The sequence below is a fragment of the Anabrus simplex genome, chromosome 11 (genome assembly GCF_040414725.1).
Source record: "Anabrus simplex isolate iqAnaSimp1 chromosome 11, ASM4041472v1, whole genome shotgun sequence".
Lineage (NCBI taxonomy): Eukaryota > Metazoa > Arthropoda > Insecta > Orthoptera > Tettigoniidae > Anabrus > Anabrus simplex.
The window spans coordinates 106110926-106129012 of NC_090275.1; the positions used below are offsets into that span (position 1 = coordinate 106110926).

The 18087-nt window shown below is 38.4% G+C and overlaps 1 protein-coding gene across 4 annotated transcripts in view; it reads left to right on the forward strand.

Annotated features, from left to right (window-relative positions):
• BTBD9 (BTB (POZ) domain containing 9) overlaps window positions 1-18087 on the forward strand; it is a 154987-nt gene that overhangs the window by 69610 nt on the left and 67290 nt on the right. For all 4 annotated transcript variants that reach the window (XM_067155401.2, XM_067155402.2, XM_067155399.2 and 1 more), the window contains exons 8-9: window positions 12124-12313; window positions 13094-13280. In XM_067155401.2, coding sequence (XP_067011502.2) covers window positions 12124-12313; window positions 13094-13280 — 377 coding nt within the window. The remainder of the gene's footprint in view (window positions 1-12123; window positions 12314-13093; window positions 13281-18087) is intronic.

Consider the following 18087-nt stretch of genomic DNA (forward strand, 5'->3'; position numbering starts at 1 on the left):
GCAGACCCAGCAGACTGAACTTTAGTGCTATCTTTTGAGATATACGGGAACTATTTGGAGGTCAAGGGTGATAGAACTCTGTTACGTATGGTTCTACACAATCGATAGTCGCATTTGTTTTCGAGTATTCTTCATATCGTAGATTTTCTTTGCATTTCTTGACAACATGTTTACAAAGTTCGAAGAGCCATGCAAGATGGCAGCGCCTAGCGATCGCACGTGTTTACACAAAGATTAAATTATTCGCGAATTATGTGCTGATACAGGCTCCGAATATTAAGTGATGCTGAGTATTTAGAGTTCGACGATGAAATATCTTCTAACGGAAATGTTTCAAGTGATGACGAGGCAAGGTGTGGAACTCACGTAGCGCAGAACGAGTCGTAAGTTATATTTGTGTTACAGGTGTAAATATTCTAAATATTGTAAATAATGCAGTGTTTTATGACGACTAGGTTATGGACAACAGTGAACCTAGGTTAGAGGATTTTGAAGGTGCTCCTGGTATAAAGGTATAGCCTAATGAATCTGGAAACATAGGACAAGTAGCAGGACTTATGTTTGGTGAGGAATTTTTTCAGTATGAAGCTGAAAAGACAAACTTACACTATGAGCAGAAATCACATTCTCATAACTTATCCCCTAAAACACTTAAGTGGACTAATGTCACTAGCAGGGAAATTAAAATATTAATCCTCTGTGTATATTGATACGTCAGGTGAAGAAATCATGTCTAAAAGATTACTGGCCAACCGATCCCCTAATAAAAAGACCAATATTTCCGAAAACTATGAGCCGAAATAAATTTCAAGAAATACCCTGCATTTCAACAATTATTCAGGAAGGCCAATAGAAAAATACACAATAGTCCTTCAAAAGCTATTGAAATTCTGACAGTTTATTTGTATGCATGCACTCCAGCTTAGAGGTAGTTAGAAAGTGGCCGGGAACAGGGCTGTGCATGGGGCGAACGGCACCCGGTCCGCAATGTGTTAAAATGACATCCGTAGCAGAATTAGACACGTAGCTTGCTGTAGCAGTTGCCTCACTTAAATGGTACCTCTGGAAGAAGAGGAAGAACAACATTGCATTATATGTTAAAATCCATCTCCTCATTACTCCCTTATGGGTCTGAAATGTAGACGCTCCTCAAGACCGACCTTTGCAGACTCAAGGAACAAATGCAGTGCCAAGACGAATAGCCCCATGGACTTTTAACTTAGGAGCATGGGTTGGCAACCATGAGCCCCTTAACTGAGTCCTGGCATTGTTTTCATTTACTTGTGCCAGATTCCTCAGTTTCATTTATCCTACCCAACCTCTCTTGTATTTTCAAACTCTTGACAGTATTAAGTTTCAGAGGTGAAGGGAGTCTTTCCATTTTCACACCCTTCATGGCCCTTGTCTTTCTTTACCACATACCTTAATTTTTTGAAGTTTCAGACCCTTTCCATTTTTTCTCCCTACTTTCTCTTAAAACGGTAATCACCACCACCAAGTCAGATACCGGAGATTTCTGTGTATGGCTATGTTTGAAACAAAATGTGTAACCACCAGGCGCCTTTGAAAGAATAAATACAGAAGTGGTGGTTGCAATGATTCGGTCATGTTTCTCGACTACTGCACCAACTTCTGTTGCAACAATAACCAACCCTCTGGAAGATCAATGAACTGCCCGAAAGAAAATCTGGTTCAGGAAAATAGAGGAAGATCCGAAGAACTATATTCTCAACATAAGTGCCTGTTGTCCAGAGTCCAGTGGGACCACAGCAGTATACTGCCAAGCTAGGGATTGAAGAAGATGAAGTATACCAGTGTCAGCTAAAATACCCTCACTTCCAAGGTTGAGAGCTTGTAGGGAGTCATAAGTCAACATCATGAAAGTAGTTGCTCTACAAGAAGGGCAAGTTCTGTGTATCCTTGGATCACCTTTCTGCTGCTCCCTCTGCATGCACTAATCTGTGACTATATTTTATCCTTTGTGTGTATGTGTGTGGCACATGCATATGCATGGCCTGCCTTTATATGGAAATTATTTTGAATTTTATGCTGGTAGGCTTCATAAGATTTCCTTATTGACAGTACTAATTGTTTTATCTCCCAATGTATGCACGTCGCTCAGTGCAATGTTTTCCCAAGGCTCTGCTAGATGCCTGTCTGGTAAGCTTTCTCCTGATGTGATATTTAAAGCACTCCTGTGCTTTCACTAAAACTACTCAAAAACCATTCATGCAATTTGTATACTGTGAGAGCTTTCTAGAGATTATGCAGGTGAATAAACAATTTTTCATAAGGGTTATGTGACCAAACTCAGAATATGGTTCCTTATTTTAAGGTTGATATTTTTGCTATACTTATTTACAGGAACATTTATCCCATCCTGGACTTTTTTTGTAGAGGTTAGTAACACTAGCAATTCTTCCACACATACTGTAGTTAGTGTCCATCATTGACAGTTTAGGCAGCATAAGCTAAGAAAACTAGACAGTTTTTCTTTCTTTGATTTCCTTGACTAAAATTGTGACTGCTTGACTCACTTTTGTTAATTTGTTTCATCCACCTAAGCTTTCCGTGATAAATTAAGTCTTCAGTGGTAGAAACTGCATTAAGATCTGCTGCATGGTTCTCAAGATCAGCCTGCACAAACAGACCCATGCACCTACAAATTATTTGTTTGGATTAGAAGTATAAGAAAGGAACAGACAAGTGTCGAAAGTTTGAGAGAGGGGGGGGATAAGAAAGTAACACATAATAGGAAGAACACGATGGCAGGTCAGTGTGGGAAGAGGGAGCAACAAAAGTAGGAGACTGGACAAACATAGAAACACAAAAGGACAAGAGCAATCTCCATGTCATCATACACTGCCGTCTTCAATTTCTGTGAATCCAAGAAGACTTTTTTTTTTTTTTCCCCTCAGAATCTCTTGTGAAATTTGAGGGTCATCTTTCATTCACAACCTTACAGTAATGAACACCACTGGCAGCTACCACAGTAACCACACTACTCCCCTTAATCCCCCACACACATAAAACCAGAGCGCGAACATATAGGCTCATAGGCTACGTCGCTAGCTGCGGCAACCAGTTGTACAGTGCCTCTGTGTAACTTCATTGGTTTTCAGGAAATAGTGAAAAGAGAATGACATTCTACTTGGCGGGAGACAAACTCCCAGTGCGGGCGACCGGGTGAGCAACAATCCCCTGAATATATATTTTTTTTAAGTCTCTCTATTAGCCTCTACAAAAACGTTTCTCAAATCTTCAGAGTAGCATCAAAATATGTGAGCCTTTGAATCCTCAGAAAGGTCATGGCTACTCTGTGGCAGAGTTATAAAGGTATCTACTGTACCTGACACTTAGTAAAATTAACACTTTTACAGACAGCAGGAAAGTTGGCCAACTTCAGCGACTAGGGATGTATAGGCCTAATCGCGGACGTTGAAGGTCAACGAAGAGTTTATTGCAGCACGGTATGGCCATTCTGCCCTTGAGCTTTTTGTGCACATACCTCACAATTTCATCTTCGACTTCTTTAACACTTTCAACACTACCCTATTTTAACATGGATCCTGGCTGTGAATTGGGTCTTTTTGCTAATTTTTAACGCGTTATTATGAAACAGCGAAACATATTACATGCCTAATTTTTGTATCATATGAAGGTGTCAACCATCCAAAATGAAGATGTTAATCAACAAGTGAATATCTGAAGTAATTTAATTATACTAGTCTTATAAAAAACATGAAAAAAAATAGTAGAGAAAAAAACTTTACATTGAGGTTATACCAATCTTGCTCAAACAATAAAAAATATCATTTAATGCAACTACTTAGGCCACAAATAAACACAAATGCAGTGGAATAAATTATTTACCTATTTAGAAATAGTTTGTTCTCGTATGCTAGTCCTGAAAACATTGGACTATACACAGTCCTACTTTGCACTTCTTGCACCACCATCTACTCTCTTTTCTGACGTGCTTACCACTTTCCTTCTTGCCCCTGTCTGAGCATAGCTTGCAATAACGAGTAGCTTTCACACATATGCAAAATTGTTGCAAAAAGCCAATAAATTTTGTGAAGTTTTACTGCAGACCACCGGTGCCACATGGAATTTTCCTTCAGTTTTCCCTGACGTTTCATTGCCGCAATTGTCGTACCTGCATATCTGTTAGTTTCTGTTTTTATATTTTTGATCACATCATCACTAAAAAAATTACTGAAACAATCCATTTTGTCACTCCCCGCGCAAAACTGAGTAGAACCAGATGCCGACTGGAAGACAGGTAGCTGTAGTTGGTCATGTGTTTCTGACCATTCATCATCAGATTCAGATGATGTAGCAGATGAATCACAGGCACAGGTGAATCATCAGCCTGCGTCTCTTCGTCTAAACGAAAAAGATAACCCAAATTTCTAGGCGAAGTATTTCTATCGTTTGTATTCGGAGTAAAATAATACAGCTAAACACTTACGTTCCAAAGTGATGTAATAAATAAAAATCTTACCTGAACTATCGCTTGATACGTTATCCGGTTCGTAAGCAGGGTCGTCATCACTTTCATCCATCTCTGAACCCGCTTCTCCCGATAAAATATCACTATCATTGAGCCAGCGTGAAGATATGTTTACACAGTAACACAGCTGACAGCGTGACAGATTTGGCGCGCGCAGCACACGGCACATTGAGTGCTTCGGTAGAGGTCACGGCAAGGAAAAAATACCCTGTTTATCGTTTAATTTCGAAATTCCCAAAAACTGCTGCATTCTAGTGGTCACTAGATGAACTATTACCTCCAACCATGGGACGGGAACCGTATGTGATACGTGCAGCTGGATATAAACACACGAGAAAATCACGCCTGTATCGTATACGGGCGCCGTCCAGAAGCAGGAAAGCAGCGCGCCCGTATCCCGTACGGGCAAAGTGTTGAAAGTGTTAAAGCGTCCTTGTTGCGAGCCACTGAATGCATTTTTAAGCTGTCTTTGTCTTCACGCTAATGCCGATATTCGCTTTAGTTACGCCTATGCCGTATTTTCTTGCAGCTGCACAATTATTCTGCATTTCCGAGTGTTTAATAACTATTAAGTTAAAATTGTCATCATAATATCGACGAAAACCCGTTGCAAATTTGCCGGCATTACCTGTTCCATGTATCTTTACAATACAATGAACCACCACGAAAATATCCCTGCTATCTATAAAACTTAATTTTGCTAAGCGTCAGGTACAGTGGATGCGTTATAACTCTGCTATTGAGTAGCCGTGGCCTTTATAAGAATTTGAAGGCTCACGATTTTTTATGCCATTCTGCAGATTTAAGAACGATTGTGTAAAGGCTAATAGAATGTCATTCACTCTTCACTATTTCCTGAGATCCAGTGATGTTACACATAGGCACTGTACAACCAGTCGCCGCGGCTAATGATGTATAATAAAGAGAAGGTCGTTTATTGTCAGATAGTTCCATATGCGTGCGAGGGGCGAAGGGGTTGTGTGTGTGTGTGTTTTTTTTTTTTTTTTTCATTGCTGTTAGGCCACGAATGCAAGACGACCCTTGATTTTTCGCATGAGAATATGAGAAAAAATTGTCATCTTGGTTTCGGAGAAATATGATATCACTCCAGAGGCTTCTGTGGCAAACATTTCAGTTTTTTCTTCAAAAGGCATCACCTAACCTAACCGTATATGTATCATGAAAACTTATTTCAAACGCATGTAGAGAAATGATAACCTCCTCGCTAAAATTTACTTGGGAATAGCCTTTCCGAAATTTAACTAGACGCAAGAAAATATAAACTATCCTCTGATATCAGTGATGTTCTCTGCCATATCGTGAGGTGTATCACATTCTTACTCAAGTTCGGTATATAACATTAAACTTAAGAGATCGTTTATTTTGGCCTTTATTTTTAACGAGTTAACAACTCTATCGGCCACGTTATTTACGCATTTGTTACGAAAATGTGTTATCCTCGTTCATTTTGAATTTTCTTTAGAGAACAGCAGTCGACGGGTATTACTAATCAACTCCGACATCGCCTTCGAATGTCGACGAGAGAACTCTAGTGGACATAGTGAGGAAACGATACCAAAGGTGATCGATCGCATGCAGCATTATCGCTGAGGTGCACAAATATCGGCAAAGGCAAAGGGAGTACGAAAACAGTTATTACTTTTTTTTGTTGTAAAAATAAATCTTTAAGTTAATGGATGTAACAGAACTACCAGGTGAGGTGTTTGATGAAGACCCCAGTGTAGTAGTAGCAAAGTTGAAAATATGTAATATTCTGAGAGTAAAAGAAATGACAAAAGAAAAAAGCATGGAAATCAAAAGATAAAAGAACTCGGAAAATATTCAGGAGGTATTAAAACAGCACGTCCTTATATCAGATATAGAAAGTGTAGAGGAAGAATGCACCAAATTTAAAAACACATTCATAAGTTGTGCAGAGAAGATTTGTGGCAGGACTTTGGCTAGAGTGAAGGAAAAGGAGACACCTTGGTGGAATCAAAATGTGAAGGAGGTTGTTAAGCAAAAGAAGAAAGCATGGTGGGAATGGAATAGAGACAGGAAAGAAGAAAGTAAGATTAAGTGTCAGGAAATTAAAAGTGTAAAACAGTGGTAAATGAGGAAAAGGAAAAAATGTTGGGAGATTCACAGAAAAGTTGGAAAAGGATGTAAATGGTGGGAAAAGGATGTTGTGTGGATTGATAAAAATATAAAAGAAAAGAAAAAATCTACACAAAACAAATGAAGAGAGCAGAAATGTAATAAGACCCAGAGGAGATAAAGAATAGGTGGAAAGATTATTTTGATAAACCCGTGAATGTGAGAAATTGTGCAGAAGGGAGTGTAGTAATAAATGAGGATGATCAAGAAATGGAGTTATATTGCAATGGCAGAGGTGGAAATGGCTGTTAAACAAATGAAAAGTAGCCGGGATGAAAAATGGTGATGTTGAAATGTGGAAGGGTTGTGCCTGGACCTTGGTCTTTTGGATGTTAATGGTGAGACCAAAACTATCACATGCACTCTTGTAGCAGTTAACGGACTGTTGCCATTACTCTGGTGTGAGTGTAGGTGATGCAACATCATCTGCATACAGCATTTTGGTTACCTTTGTAACCTGGGTGAGCGTCCGGGAGCGAAGTCTTGCTAGGTTGGAAAGCCCTTCATCTAAACAATACCTAATCTCCACACCTGGGTTGTTCATGGAAGATTTATGTAGCGTGGCAGCCAAATATAATGCAAATAGTGTTGGAGCAAACAGTGTTTCAGTCCATGAGTAATAGTCAATTCATCAGAGATCCTATTCTGATGGCAAACCTGTCCAGTCATGCCATCATGGAGGGCTTGAACCAGATCAACAAAATGCTGAGGACAGCCAAATTTTTTCAGTACTGCCCACATAGCAGGTCTTGGAACAGTCAAATGCCTTTTCCAGGTCATAAAAGACTGAGAAGGGAGGATTCTCTTACTGTCTGCATATTTCCTTAAGTTGCCTAGCACACATCATCAGTTCAGTTGTGCCTCCAGAAGTTCGAAACCTGCACTGTGACTCTAGGGGGACTCTCTGAGTTAACCTGGAGGCAGTTGAGAAGAGAATTCTTGCAAGAATTTTACGTACAGTAGATAGTAATAATATACCGCGATGGTTACCACAAACTCTGTGTCCCCTTTCTTGAAGATTGTGATAATAGTTGCATTTTTAGTTTGCTGGCTACCTCTCTGACTTTCCAAAATTTAAGAATGACAGTGAAAATCCTCATTTTGAGTGATTGACCACCAGCTTGGATTAACTCCAGAGGGATGTTATCTGGGCCAGGTGCCTTTCTGGGTTTCAGACGATTGAGAGCTGAACTGAATTTCTGGTAAGTTGGCGAACTGCCATCCATGGTTGTTCAGGCTGTTGAGTTACATCATGAAGAAAGTCATCAGCAGTGGGAGGACGATTTAGAAGGGTGGAGAAATGCTCCTTCCAATGCTCCACTATTTCATGGTTGTCAGTAAGAGTGGTAGAGTTGTCAGCAGTTTTCAGTGTATCTGTTGAAGAGCGAGATGGACCATGCAGCTCTTTTATTCCAGCATAAAAGTTTCTCAGGTCCCGAGCATGAGGTAGTTTCTGAAGTTCCTGAGCTTTCTGTTGCCACCAGGTATTATTAATTTCTCTTATCTTTGACATGTTCTTTTAAGTTCTAAAAAAATGTGCTTTCTTCATGTTGGAGGATGAATCTTGAAGATGGGATAGATAGGGTTCCCTTTTTGCGTTGATGAGACACAAAATTTCCTCATTGTCGTCATCAGACCAGTCTTCTCTTCTACTTCACAAAACCAATGGTTTCCTCGGCTGTCTTTGTGATTATCTTCTGCAAAATGGCCCATTATTTCTGAACGTCATTTGTGCTAATTGGGTAAACTGTTAGCTGTTCATTGATCATATTCTGAAATTCTGTGGCAAAGAATTCATCCTGAAGTTTAAACGTGTTATCCTTTCTTCTGGTCAGGATTTGAAGATGCCTAGGTGGTTTAGGGTGTGTGGAAATCCTGAGTTTGCAAATAAGGAGTTTGCAATCAGTCCAATAATCAGTATTTCTTGCTGTTCTGGTAATAAGTATGTCCTTATCACAATGCCATGTAATGACAAAAACAAGAATGTGCCAATGCTTGGATCGAGGATGCATTCACATGGTCTTGAAGTGGTTAGGCAGTCGAAAGTGAGTGTTCATGATGAGTTCATGTTCTGCACATAGCCCAAGAAGCAGTTGTCCATTTCCATTACAATTGCCAAATCCTTGCTTACCCATTACATTTTTCCAACTTTCCCAACTCTGGTATTGAAATCGCCAAGGGGTAAGAGCTTATCTGCAGATGGTATCTTGGTGATGGTTGTGCTCAGGTTATTGTAGAACTCATCCTTCACATAATCATCAGCATCTAAGGTAATAGTATAGGTGGATATGAACATCATAAAATTACCTCCTGAGAGTGGAATGCGGAGTCATAACCCTCTCTCTCTGATTGCAGTGGGAGTAAATTGGTAATCAATAACCAGTTTAGTCTTCACAGCAAATTGCACACCGTGGATGAGACGTTCTTGCTCTTCCTTTCCCTTCCAGAGGATGGTATATCCTGAAACCAAACTCAAAACAGCAACATCAATGTTGAGTCTACAGAGCTCATGGGTAACGAGAGCTGTTCTTCCTTCAGGCCTGTCATTATCTGACACATCAAGTAAAACTCTCACATTCTATGTTCCAATTTTCAGAGTGTGACTTTTCTGCTTTGATTTCTGACCGCATGAGGAGTGACCCGCTCGCTGGGTGTGGCTGCCCAGCTGGACATAAGAGGTGACTTCCGATGTTTCACCCACCTTTTCTAGGGGTGGACAGCGATAATCCTAAACAGGTCTGCCCAAGCACAGATGCAGGACCAAATTCCTGAGTAATCACAGGGTCTCAGGGAGACGACTATCATACATCTCTGCTGCCAACGTGCATGTCCGAACAAGGGGCTTCCAGTTTCACCCATAACCTGCCCCCACCATCCATATCCCATCCGTGCTGGACTTTGGAAGTAGTGACATTTGGAAGAAGTGCCACTGGCATGGATTTGTTTTGGGTGGATCTCATCTTGCCAGGATGTGACCCATGCACTGGACTGAAGTACAATTAGTGAAGAGGAGTTGTGGAAGGAGAGGCAACGGTGAAGTGGCATCAACACCCCGACCTGGCAGGAGGTGGACAAGGGGAAATGAAAATGATGGCGATGAGTATGTGTAGATAGATCTAGGTGAAAAGTATAACATATTCACTCTATTTAATACTATTAGACTTTAATGTATATGACTGATTAAAGTGCTCCGTTGTGTGTGTGTGTAAAAAAAAAAAAGTAAATATCTAGGGCCAATTGCAGAAACGATGACTAGTTTTAAGTGTTACACGTCTACCTAAACGACATCTAAATTGAGCCTGATCTTCCATTGCATAAACAGTGTTCAGCCGGTGTTTAACTAGACATCATTTAAAGTTTCAATATTGCTTTGAAAATGGAGATAGAAGTATCTTTCATGCAACTCTTTGCTTGTCGCAACCAGTGGAATTCGTCGGTGCGCGCGTCAAACACCCCAGTCAGCTGTTTGTCTTCTTACACATGACTCAAATATGGCTAAGCATAAGTGTTACTTGCCCACAGATAAGAATATCGCTTTCGGTGGAAATTAAATCTCATAATATTATAGACACTAAAGCGACACGCCACCGTACAGGGAAGTGAAGCTTTGATTATAACTTTGTTGTGGTGAGTGTAACCCTCGTAAATAGCTTCCACGAAAGAAGATGAAACAATAGTAATGTGTAACCGGTGCTCGCCATATAGATGTAGCTTGCATTCCGGAGATCGTAGGTTCGAAATGCATCATCGGCAGCCCTAAAGATTGTTTTCTGTAGTTTTCCTACTTTTACATCAGGCAAATACTAGGGCTCCTCTTCCCCAGTCCTCCTTTTTAAACAATCACCACCATTTGCTTTTTTCCTATCTCATAGTTGCCAAAAACCTATCTGAATTAGCGCGACAATTATAGGCCTATATAAAAACCACATACAACCTACTTTTAAGTTTTCACTATTATGTGTGCATGTGTGCTTACTTGGCAGTAAATATAAGTGAATCCCTCTCAGTTGATGTATGTGACAGCCCTCTGATGATTGGGTCAAGTAGTTCAGACATGTATGTACACTGTTAAAATTTGAATGAAGGTTCCACCTATTCAGTACTAAATATACGTCGTACAAGATATTAGTTTACAACATGTTATTTATTTATTTATTCATAGTACCGGTTTCAGCACGTAAGAGTGTTATCTTCAGCTTAAAATTGCAAACTGGGAGAGTAAGATATGTTACTACAAACAATATACGTACAGTATGATATAAAATACATATAGTGAAAATTTCACACATAAAAATGAAAAGTAGGTAAAATATATGGTGGTGTCTTGCAATACATTACAGGCATTATAGTCTGTGGATGTGAAACTGTTGTTAAACATTCAGTGTTGGATTGATGATATGCAAGTTTAAAATCTTGATGTACACATTAAAATGCCGAAGTAAAATTGAAGTCCACTCCTGTTGATATTGGTAGAGATATACATCAAAGTCCAGTAGTCTATATGATTAGCAAGGTCTTCTGATAATTATATATTATAGCCAGCACTTAATAAGTGGTGGGTTGAATATGTTTTTAGTTGGACTAAAATTGTCTCAGTTCAATGTGGATAGTGAAGCCTAAAAAGAAAAAGGAAAACTAATTAGATGAATAGATTACTTGAAATGGATCAAGACAAATTCATGGTCATGTGTGTTGAAATATGGGACTCTTCTTGTGCAGCGTGCTTGATGTTTGATGTTTAAGCTGAAGATGACGCTCTTACATGTCAAAACCGGTACTATGAATAAATTAATAACATGTTGTAAACTAATATCTTGTACGACATATATTTAGTATTGAATAGGTGGAACCTTCATTCAAATTTTAACAGTGTAATCTCCGTTCAATATGGAACAAAATTAAGTTTTTAACTTTTATTGACATTTATGTAGTTGAAGTGACCTATAATTCCATGGAATTTACCCCATGGATAATAAAATATATCGGTTGCCAAGAATTGTATTAAAGTTGAGTTACCAGACTGTCCCTTTGTCAGTCTCAAGAAACAAGTCGCTTGAAAAGCAAAATATTATTTTTAGCTCTACCTCCCCATACATTTCAAATGAATTGCTGCGATTTTGCAGCAGGTGACTGAGAGGCCATCGGATTAACCTTTCTTCCTGGAATCGTCTCAACATGATAATACAAATTGCATGTTTCATGGTGCATAACCTCAGATTGTGATTCGCTCCTCTCATTTGAGGCTAAACAGTGTTCTCGGCAGTGTTTAAACACGGCTGATTGAACATCGGTTTTAGACAGTGTCTAAGTGATAAGTAACATCTCTGCAATGCGGCAGCCATACTTAGGCATTGTTTAACTGTAAACATTGTCTAAACACAGTTTCTGTAATCGGCCCCTACTCTTTATTTAATTTTGATATTTCTGAATCTGTTCCATTTTATTTGCAGTGCCAAAAGAAAATGTTGCTACCATTGAGAAGAGTGCATCTGTGATAGAAGGTGTGAGTCGATGTCGAAATGCGCTGCTGAATGGTGACACAAAAAATTATGATTGGGACTCTGGTTATACATGCCACCAACTGGGTAGTGGTGCTATATTGGTGCAACTGGGTCAACCCTATATGATTTCGTCCATGAGGTAATTGAAGTACTTTTTCTATACATGTACAAATTGACTTACCATATATGTGTGAATAATTTACGCAGCCTAATTTTAGGAGCGGAAATTCTAAATTTAAGAAAAGAAGAAGAAAATATTAGTTTAATTTGTGTTATTTTCAAAAAAAATATCCTACATAAAATATAAGTTTGTTTTAGAGCAACACGGTATTATCTTCACCTTTGTCATAATCTCTGCCCATGTCGTAGCGTTAAGCAAAATTCTATAATAATATATATGAATGCTTCCAGGACAAATTTAGTAAAAAGCAATGAAAATTCAACATCTTTAGTTCATAATCGCCTAGAAGCTGCTAATTGTCCCCCATTAGCTTAACTCGTTGAGTTTGTTAACCTGCACTGGCTAGCTTTGAAGTCCATGATGCCTAGTCCCCTGGATATTCAGTATCTAAGGCTTTTAGCTGGCACATTTCACTTGTAACACTATATCCATATTGCCACTTTTCATTCACATAATCGTGCTGTCCAGATGCTTGACTTTTTGGACGCAAAGTACCTGGCTATTATGAGTTTCACCAATTTCAAATACGTTTGCTTGTATTGTACCTACTTCTGCGTGGTGAATGTGGTAACAACTTTATCCTTAATAATGTAAGAACTTGCAGTTTTCATTGCCAGTTTTTGAAAATATATATGCACAGAATATTCACATATATGTGATATGTCCTTAGGCTTGGTTAAAAGAAACGAAGGAAATGATCAAGGAATACAGCTAATTTTACTTGTTTTGTTTATCCAGGTTGTTGCTGTGGGACTGTGATGATCGCAGTTACAGCTACTATGTAGAGGTGTCTGTAAATATGTGGGACTGGGAGTTGGTGGCTGACAAGACGAGAGAGAGCTGTCGATCGTGGCAGATGCTTAGGTTTGAACCCAGACCGGTCGTATTTATCCGTATCGTGGGCACGCACAACACTGCTAACGAGGTAAGTTAGGAATAGAATGTGATCGCATGAGCTTTGTTCGTTGCTGTACTGCAAGTGATTGTGTGATTTACTTTTGGTGTCTTAGTATCGTTAGTTTGGTCCTGGACTTGGTTAGTGGAATTTTGAAAGTAGAAAAATCCATATCCTTAGGTATTCCTTTTGGGAAAATTGTGTGCATACTGATTCATTTACATTGAGTTCTCATTATTGCTGAGACCTTTTAGGCCTCATTTAATAAAATTTTAAAAATACTGAATTATGAATGAATGAATTACCTACGTAGTACGTATAGGACTAGACCTACCTGGGCCAGAACATATCATTCCACAACAATATGGAGAAAGAAATTTAAGAACTGGTCAAGCGTGGAAAAAATTCTGGTCCCTGAAATTCATTTTAGGAGATAAATCCCTAAAGCTAAGTATGAAGACTGCAGTCCTGGAGAAGTGTGTACTAACCAGTAATGCTTTATGGATGCCAAACCTGGTCATTAACTTCGAAACAAAGAAAAATGCTGCAAATAGGCCAACGCAGGATGGAAAGGAAAATCCTCAACATCATGCTGAAAGACAGAATGAGGAACGAGGAGATATGCAGAAGGACCGGTATAAGAGACGCACTCAACATGGTGGACAGATTGAAGTGGAAATGGGGAGGCCACATAGCAAGAATGGAGCACAAGAGGTGGACACACAGACTAACATTGTGGAGTCCTAGAATCGGCAAGAGAAACGATGGGCTAATTCGTTCAAGAAAATGGCTGTTGCACAGTGGACAAGAAGAGCAAAAGACAGAAGAATGGAAGACCCTTGAACTCCTCTAAGTGTATGAATGTAAATTAAAATTTTTTGTGTGCTTAAATATATAAACAAGAATACATAACAAACAAGATGTATAGGTTAGAAATGTGTGTGTCACTAAAAGGCAAGAAAAGTGCACCACCTGATGCATTCACACTCTTTAGGACGGCTCACCTAAAGAGTTTATCCGAGCGAAGGCCTGCTTAGCAGGAGGCCGTTGCCCTTAAGGGATCTCTAAGGCTAGATTTAGATTTAGATTTAGAATTACAGTAAAACCTCATTAATACGTTTCTGCAGGAGACAAGGAAAAAGAACATTTTAAGCCAGAAAACGTACTACCGTTCTGAAAATGTGAATAAAAACTATCCAAGAGGGATAGGGTAACACTGGATAAGATTTTTTCTGACATGAGGACATTTTGTCTAGTATCCATGGGTACAGTGAAAACTACCATTTCTGAAGATGTGAGCAAAGTACTAAGAGGTGTGAAAAAATACGAGAGAACAAATATGAAAACATTTTCCACTGGGGCTTATAGAATAATAGTGCACTGAAGGGTGTGAGAAACACCAGACAACAAATATGAAAACGTGCACAGGTTAGAATAATAACAGTAAGTTATTTATTAAATTGACCACCTAATCAATACAATAAGTCATATTCTTGGATGATTTACATTGATGTATTAACTAAAAATGGTACATGTTTCGCCTAGTATGAAGGCATAATCAGCCATTGTCTTAACCTCGGAATAAAATAAGCACTTGATTAACATATAATAAGATGAAAATAATTTTTAAAATTTTGAAGAGACTTAAACTAAAATTAACATTAAAAATAACAATGTTGGTTTTAAAAATTTTGTTTACAATGTGAAGAATTACAAAGGTAAAATTATTGACATTAAAAGGCTGCTATTAGAAGTAAAATGGACAAAGCAACATATTGTGATGAACAAGTAGTAAGATTGCTATAAAATTAAGTTGAGCGATTGGCGGTTACAATTAGACTCTGACGAGAATGACGATCAGTCATATTTATTCAAAAAGTAATATTGAGAAAATAATGTTGAAGGTTAGTCAAGAGATCACTATATTCCTATCTAGGAGACAAAAGACGAATGTCATAGCATATGGAAGAAGTGTAGAACACATTGATGAGAAGAAAAAAAGTTGTAGATTAAAGGTTGAAGAACAGTGTTAAAATTGGATCCCTGTAGACAATCTCAATTTGAAGCGATGTTAAAATGTTATCAAGAATGAGTTTATTGACAGTTGAATCATTTGACGAGGTGAAGGTAACTTGTACGTTATGAATTAAGTGTATTATTCTTTTCCTGTACTTTTATTATCCCATTGGGACCCTTTTGTCCTTTTGTGTTTGTCGTGTGTACCTATTCTTTTACCACCTGTATTTATCTTTGTCTTATGCTTCTTCCCTTTTCCTATACTTGTCCAGCTTTCTTCTTATCCAACACACAGACTAAAGATGTGTCAAGATGGCCACTCAATGAGTGTTGATGCCTGCCCTCCCGATGAAGCTGGGAAGTAGGAACAAGCTCGTCGGGGGCTAAGAAAAGATGGATGTAGAACTGGGATTGATGAGGATAGTCTATTTGAAGACGGCAGTGTGTGAAGATGTGGAGATTGTCCTTGGCCTCTTGTGCTTCCATGTTTATCCTATTTCTGTTGCTCCCTCTTCACACTCACCTGCCATTGTGTTCGTCCTGTTATATATGTTCCTTTCTTATTCCCCTCTCCCCCGTCTCTCTCTCATGAACTTACCTACACTAGGACTTCAGTACTGATCTCCCAAATTTGTCTTTGGTACCATGTAAAGGGTATGACAGTGTGCAGTAATTATAGATGATGAGAAATTAAGAACTGAGCAGTCATATTCAAATTCCATTTTTTAAATAACTATGCATAAAAAGCTATAACCATCTCTTTCGTTTTAACGTGCACAACAAAATACTGTAATCCGGTAATGCAGTAGTAACTAGGGTTGATAAAACATTTTATTTTGCAGTGGATAGGAATAACATACGATATTAGTTTCACTTCTGTTTTGATGACTTTACAGTTCACAATTATAAATTTTGACGTCTCCACCTAATCAGTACTATGTATGTTATTGATTATATGTATTTACATTTAAAAATACATTATCATTATGGTACTAGCTTCGATCCTATAATGATCAGCTGTTATACATGCCATTAATAATCAAAATAGCAAATTCGCTGGTTAAAATATCACTCTTCTCAGAGTTCATGTGCACAGTCCTATGTTTTAATAAGTTCACACTCTATTATCCTACATCACTAATTTGGTAAAATAGGGCATTATAAAATATGTTTGCACCAGTCAGACATGTGGACCAGTCATGTTCCTTGGATCTTGTTCTGTGATAAATACATAATCTTAAAATCTAGTATCAAATTCATAATTGATATTGTTGTTTATCATCACTGGTAGAGTATAATGGGGTGTACATTTTTTTTTTTTTTTTTTTTTTTTTTTTTTCATTTACACCAGAGAAACATAAGTGTGGAACGGTCATATATCCTTGAATCTGTTCATTGTAGTGATGTGGTAGTCTTTTGCTATCTGTTATTGCCTTTTAATGGTCTTCATTAGGAGGGAACATCTCAAAGTTATGGTTGATGGTTTATGTGGTTAAAGTGAATCTGAACTGTAGTTAAGTTGTTGGACAGGAAACCAGCCCAGGTAGCAAGGGAACATCATACAACTTCATGTAATTAAGCTCACTTATCTACAGTCCACATCCACTTCAACTACATAAACCGATCAACCATAACTTTGAGATGTTCCCTCCTAATCAAAACCATTAAAAGGCAAGAAGAGCTATCAAAATAGTGATGTAGGATAATAGAATGTGAACTTATTAGAATTTAATTATTAATAGTGTGTATAACAGCTGAAGGATCGAAACTAGTTTGCCCAACCCTTGTCCAATTTCTCTACGGGGTCAAGTATGAGGTGAGAGGAATCTGTCCTGGCGTGTTTTTATGACTGAATACCCTCCCTGACATCAGCCTCGTCAGAGGAGTTAATGAGATGAAATGAATGACGTGATATATGATAGTAGGAAGGGAGAGGGTGAAACCCAGTGCTGGTACATATCCTACTCCTGTCGAATAGCACAAAGGGGTCTGCTCAAGGCTTACCGTCCCCATCCAATGGACGAATTTCAATCAACAGCGTCATATGCCCTCACTCCATATAACCCCTCCAGGCTTTTGGCATGCAATCTAGTGATTAGAAATTGTATACCACCACCTCCCCTATCCTGCAGGCCGACATTCTGATGGTGAAAGTTTTTTCGACCAACAGGATTTGAACCTGCTGACCGCGGTATCAGACCGTTAAGACTGCGATGCTTTAACGATCATGGCCACCAGGCAGGGTATAGGATCGAAACTAGTACTGTAATTATAATGTATTTTTAAATGTAAATACATACACTCAATATCATACATAGTATTGATTAGGTAGAGACATCCAAATTTATAATTGTGAACTGGATAGGAATAAGTCTAAACATTCAACTTACACAATGAGTTAGTAAGGTTTAGTTTTACCAATAATTATTGCTGTACTTTATTTCCAGTTTTAAGTGATGGTGCACCTTATACCATGTGTGTTTCATTACATTAGCTACACAGCTGATGATAGTTGTCGATCGATCGTAGACTCGTTTGTGGTGAGACAATCAGTACATTGTTTGTAGTTGCTGTTGTTACTGATTTGCTATATTGCTGTCCATGTTATAATTTCACAAAATAGGCTAGTTACCTTGCATGTCACATTTGAGATTGTTTTAGTACATTTAATTTTACCATTATAAATTCTTTTGCATGTAAAAAAAAAGGCTCCCCAGATTTTTGTTACAAAAATTGGAAAAGTAAAGTGCATCTATATTCGGTGCTTCCAGTGCTCTTTGTTGAATCATATCATATGAGTTATGGAAAAAAATATTTCTTA